This window comes from Rhinolophus ferrumequinum, unplaced genomic scaffold (assembly GCF_004115265.2).
Source record: "Rhinolophus ferrumequinum isolate MPI-CBG mRhiFer1 unplaced genomic scaffold, mRhiFer1_v1.p scaffold_89_arrow_ctg1, whole genome shotgun sequence".
NCBI lineage: Eukaryota > Metazoa > Chordata > Mammalia > Chiroptera > Rhinolophidae > Rhinolophus > Rhinolophus ferrumequinum.
In genome coordinates, this window is record NW_022680447.1 from 6,015 (window position 1) to 12,336 (window position 6,322).

At 41.8% G+C, this 6,322-nt stretch overlaps 1 gene segment (V, D, J or C); it reads right to left on the bottom strand.

Moving 5' to 3' along the window:
* Positions 1-5,284: 5,284 nt before the first annotated feature.
* On the bottom strand, positions 5,285-5,861 carry LOC117020140 (immunoglobulin lambda variable 8-61-like). The segment is given in 2 exon segments: positions 5,285-5,661; positions 5,764-5,861. Coding segments are annotated over 2 exon segments (423 nt in total).
* Positions 5,862-6,322: the final 461 nt, after the last annotated feature.

Consider the following 6,322-nt stretch of genomic DNA (forward strand, 5'->3'; position numbering starts at 1 on the left):
ATACTGTAATAAAAGAAGAAACAAAGGGACCACCACACAGAAATAATAGACAACAACAAAAAGGCAAAGAAACTATGGAGACACAGCCTTACCAGAAAACTAAAGATAGAATGATAGGAAATCCTCACATATCAATAATCACCCTAAATGTAAATGGACTGAACTCATCAATAAAAAGGCACAGAGTAGCAGATTGATCAAAAAACTAAACCCAACCATATGCTGTCTCCAGGAGACACATCTCAGGTACAAGGACAAGCATAGACTCAAAATGAAAGGGTAGAAATTGTCACTCCAAGCAAATGGTATCCAGAGAAAATCGGGTGTAGCAATATTGATATCAGATGAAACAGACTTCAGGGTGAAAAAGGTAACAAAAGACAAAGATGGACGTTTCATAATGGTAAGGGGAACTATACAACAAGAAGACATAACAGTCATCAATATTTATGCCCCCCAATCAGGGAGCACAAAATATACCAAGCAACTACTAACAGAATTAAAGGGAGAAATTGACCAACATACAATTATACTAGGGGACTTAAATACATCATTGGCAGCTATGGATAGATCATCCAAACAGAAAATAAATAACGAAATAGCAGCCCTAAATGACACATTAGATGAAATGGACATAATTGATATTTATAGAGCATTTCATCCAGAACATCAGACTATACATTTTTTTCTAGTGTACATGGAACATTCTCAAGAATAGACCATACATTGGGCATAAAACTAAACTCAACAAATTTAAGAAGATTGAAATCATACCAAGCATATTTTCTGATCATAAGGCTTTGAAATTGGATATCAACTGCAAAAAGAGAGCAGGAAAAACCAAAAATACATGGAGATTAAACAACATACTCTTAAAGAACAACTGGGTCAAAGAAGAAATTAGAGGAGAGATCAAAAGATACATAGAAACAAAGGACAATGAAAATACATCCTACCAAAATTTTTGGGATGCAGCGAAAGCAGTTTTAAGAGGGAAATTTATATCATTACAGGCCTAGCTCAAGAAATAAGAAAAATCCCAAATAAATAACCTCACTTTACACCTTAAAGAACTAGAAAAAGAAGAACAAATGAAACCCAATGTCAGCAGAAGAAAGGAAATAATAAAAATCAGAGCAGAACTAAATGAAATAGAGAACAAAAAGACAATAGAAAAAATTAATCTGACAAAGAGCTGGTTCTTTGAAAAGATTAACAAAATTGACAAACCGTTGGCTAGGCTCCCTAAGCTAAAAAGAGAGAAGACACTAATTAACAAAATCAGAAATGAAAAAGGAGAAGTTATCACGGACACCACAGAAATACAAAGGATCATCCAAGAATACTATGAATGACTATATGTTACCAAATTCAATAACCTAGAAGAAATGGACAAGTTCTTAGAAACATATATAGCCTTCCTAGGCTGAACCATGAAGAACTGGAAAATCTAAACAGACCGATCACCAGTAACGAAATTGAATCAGTCATCCAAAACCTTCCCAAAAGCAAAAGTCCGGGACTAGGTGGCTTCACCAGGTTTTGTAGTGAATTCTACGAAACATTCAAAGAGAATCTAACACCAATCCTGCTCAAACTTTTCCAAAAAATTGAAGAAGAGACGGTACTCCCTAACGCATTTTATGAGGCCAACATTACCCTGATACCAAAACCTGGTAAGGACAACACAAAAAAAGAGAACTACACACCAATATCTCTGATGAATACAGATGCAAAAATCCTAAATGAAATTCTAGCAAATCAAATGCAACAATGCATTAAAAAGATTATTCATCACGACCAAGTGGGATTCATCCCAGGGGCACAAGGATGGTTCAACATACGCAAATCCATCAATGTGATACATCACATAAACAAAATAAAGGACAAAAATCATATGATTATATCAATTGATGCAGAAAAAGCATTTGACAAGATACAACATCCATTTCTGATTAAAACACTTAATAAAATAGGTATAGAATGAAAATACCTTAACATAATAAGGGCCATGTATGACAAAGTCTCAGCTAATCTCATAATTAACGGTAAAAAACTGAAACCCTTTGCCCTACGTTCAGGAACACGACAGGGCTGTCCCCTATCACCTCTGCTTTTCAACATAGTGTTGGAAGTCCTTGCCAGAGCAATCAGGCAAGAGAAAGAAATAAAAGGCATCCAAATTGGGAATGAGGAAGTTAAATTATCACTTTGCAGATGACATGATGCTATATATATAGAAAACCCTAAAGACTCCACCATAAAGCTATTAAAAACAATCAACGAATACAGTAAAGTTGCTGGCTACAAAATCAACGTACAAAAGTCCATTGCATTCCTATATACTAACAATGAAATCTCAGAAAAAGAAATTAAAAAAAAACAATTCCTTTTGCAATCGCAGCAAAAAGAATAAAATACCTAGGAATAAACTTAACCAAGAATGTGAAAGACCAATATGCTGAAAACTACAAGACATTTTTAAAAGAAATTGAAGAAGACACAAAGAAATGGAAAGACATTCCGTGCTCATGGATTGGAAGAATCAACATAGTTAAAATGGCCATATTGCCCAAAGCAATATGTGGAACTGCTGGGCTGCAGTGAGTGTGGGCGCTCAGCTCTCCATTGGGCCCTTTGTCCTCACTGACACCAGGAAGCCTGGAGACAACTGCAGCAGGAGCTCCCCTGCCTCCCATCCTTTATTCAGCGCTGTTAATGCCAGGTGAAGGGGTGGGGAGCAAGGCTCCGCTCTCACTTGTCCCCACAGTCACCTGCAGGGGGCACAGGCGTGCAAAGTCGCTCCTCCTTGTACCTACCATGTCATTCAGTGTCATTGCTGAGGGATGGGGTTCAAGTTGAGCGCCCAGGTGGGTCTGAATCATGGATGGAATAACTGGAGTGCTAACCAGCCCAGAGTAGCCCTGGTGGCTCAGCCTTGTTGAGTGTCTGATGGGATGGAGGCTGAGATATCCTTTGAACCACTGACACTCCCCCAGGTGGGCCGTGGGGGCACCACCTTCTGTCAGGAAGGGATAGAGACTAGATCCCTGCTCATCAAGGCTGAAACACTTGGATGAGAGTGCAGTTAAGTGATTCTATTAACATGTGAGGGTGCTGGGCGGGTGTTGTCAAAAAAATTGTCTCTGATTAGACACCTGATTCCCAGATTCTTTGCCTGGTGGGACACGGAGCCTTTCTCTCTTTCTCTCTTCTATGTCTGCCTCCCTCCCTCCCTCCCTCCTTTCCTTCCTTCCTTCCCTCCCTCCCTCCCTCCCTCCCTCCCTCCCTCCTTCCTTCCTTCCTTCCTTCCTTCCTTCCTTCCTTCTTTTTTCTTTTTCTTTCCTTCGTTCTTTCTCTAGGTATCTATCTATCTATCTATCTATCTATCACCTATCGTCTATCTATTTTGTCTGTACCTTTGATGTTTCAGGGTTTGATGCAGCATCCTCACCTGTCTGTAGGGAGGTAATAAGGATGCAAGGACATGCCATGTTGGTCCTCCAGTTCTGGGTATGTAGGAAGTTTGCCTCTTCTTTTCATCTTTTAGAGTCTAATTACAGTATTTGTTGTATTGTGGCCAGGAGTTTTACTCATAAGAGACAGGATCTGGGAAGAATGGGACACTTCATATTGACCTAAGCTGGCAACCCTCCCTGTACCTGTTCTTAATGGTTTACCCCAGTGATGGGACTGATGAGAGCTTGTGCTTCTCTGATTCTGGGGAGATGATTTTTATGACCATCCAGCAGGTAAATGGCAGGTAAAGATAATGTTTTCTGAATATTTGTTTCTTTAGAGAAGATGAAAATAAAAATACAGCATATGGCCATGAGTTGACTTTGAAATTTTCTATCAGCTGCAGTGGTGTCTCGTACAGCACACAAGTTACTGTTTGGGCCCTTATCCTCAGGGGCGGGAATCAAGTATATTTTTCATTTGTGTGTGTGTGTGTGTGTGTGTATTTAAAGTTTAAAATTTTAATAATTTGACATTTACAAAAAACTTGAAAAGTTAGTACAGAAACCTTTTATATAACTTTCACTCACATTCTTCTAACATTAAATCTTGCAAAACCATGGTGATATTTTAAAACTAAGTATTCACCCTTGGTATAATACTATGAACTAAACTGCAGGTTCAATTCAGATTTTATACATTTCCCCAGAATATCCTTTTTCTGTTCCTAGAGCCAATCTAGGAATCCAATTGTGCAACAAATATTACAGAAACATATACAAATGATTCTGTAATGAAATATATACATATATAATGTTTATATATACATATATTCCTAATATACAATATATAATAAGTTTTCTCATAAATTTATTTTGTATGGTCTCAACATAAATTTTTCTAATAAATTTTTTTATAGAGAGGAGAAAGATAAAGCAAACCAGAATCCACACTCACTTCTCCCCCTCACGGCCCAGGGCTGGCCGCCTCATGCAGTGACACAACCTGCAGCCCTGCACCTCCTGTCCTGGCACCAGGGGACTCGGCTCAGGGAATGATACGAGGGTTTCTAGAATTGAATTCTCAATAAGATGACTTCTAACAGCACAAATGCTCCCAAGAGCCACAGAATACATCCTTAGAGAACGTGTGCTTGTGGGAAAGCCTCCCAACTTCTGGTTGTAGTATGAAGTCAAGTCTCAGCGTTCAGCGATGGCTTAATATTTTAAATCTCTTCCTGAGTGTTTCTGGATTTTTGAATGGAAGAGATTGTGTCCTGCAATGTTAACCTGATTGAACTTTAAACAGAAATTCTCAGGAACAATTTTGTAATAATAGTAGTAAAGTACTTCTCAAACTTTAATGTTCATAAAAAGCTCCAGGCGAGCTTGTCAAACACAGACGCTGGCACACCAACACAAGTTTCTGACTCAGTAAGTCGAGTTTGAGGAATTGCATTTCTAACAAGCCCTGAGTTTATGGTTCCATTTCAATGCACATAAAATATCCATGTGGTCTGCAGGGACAAATCAATGAATAAGATATGTCTGGTAATGGTCTTTGAATACGAAGAGCCTTACAGGGAGGAGTAGGGTGTCTGAGTCTCACTGTTGGTTGTCGTATTTGGAGCTGAGCCCCCCCACCCCCCCATTACAGGCAGAGAGGTAGAGAGGAAGCCCCTCCTCTCAGGAGTCACACAGGAGAGATGGACACGCCCGGGGAGAGACTGGAGGAGCACATGGTGATGAACCACTGGACGGACGGGGCCACGGAGGCCCCTCCCCGTGGTGTGGACGATTTCCACCCTCACTATTTCCTTCTGCCTTTAAGGCTGAGCCATTCTGTGCATATGTGGAGGTTTTGGTTGAACTTCCCCATGGGTTTGCATCAGTGTGGAAGTGTAACTACCCATATACAGAGCACAGTAATAGTCAGCCTCGTCCTCAGGCTGGGCCCCCGTGATGGTAAGGGCGGCTTTGTTCCCTGAGATGGATCCAGAGAAGCGACTGGGAACCCCAGAGGGGCGGTAGTTTGTGCTGTATATAAGCATGCGGGGAGACCGGCCTGGTGTCTGCTGGTACCAGCTGGGGTAGTAACCGGTAGAGACTGACCCAGAGCTAAGGCCACAGGTGAGTGTGACTGTCCCTCCTGGAGACACTGACTGCAATGGCTCCTGGGTCACCACAGTCTGAGAATCCACACCTAGAACAGACAGAAGAGACACAAGTGTTGTTATGGGAGACAAGGGTCTCCCTGAGACTCTGAATTTATGTGCCCCCAAGATGCAGAGTCCCTTCTTCTCACCTGAGCCATAAGCGAGGAGCCCAAGCAGAAGCACCGTCCAGGCCATGGTGGGGACACTCACAGGACGTGTGCTCCTCAGACTCCTGGGCTGGAAGGTGGAGTCCTGGGGCCTTTTCATGCCTGCCAGACCCATAAAGAGGTGAAAGTACTTCATGCAAATCAGCTTCCTCTCTCTTCCTGACCCCATGTCACCCTGATGTCCCCTGTGGGAGCCTTGAAAGAGGCAGATGCTGGGACCTCACACAGACCAATGGCTGAATGGTGACTGAGACACTGAGGGAGGGAGGTTGATGCCTGTCACCAAGTCAGCTCTCCCTTGTCTCTGCTGACCTCAGTTCTAAGTTTCTTCTCGGGAATGGCTGAGAGGTGAATGATGAGATGCGTGTTTTCTCCACATCCGGGCCCCCACAATCTAGTTTATCCCAAAAATTACCCCAAGCCCATGAACTGTTCCTTCCTCCCCAGTGAAATCCCTTCCTGTCTCCTTTGTGGAAACATAGTGGGCACTCCTCCCTCCAACAGTAAACCCAGTGGGAAACCACAGAGTCATATATGGGTG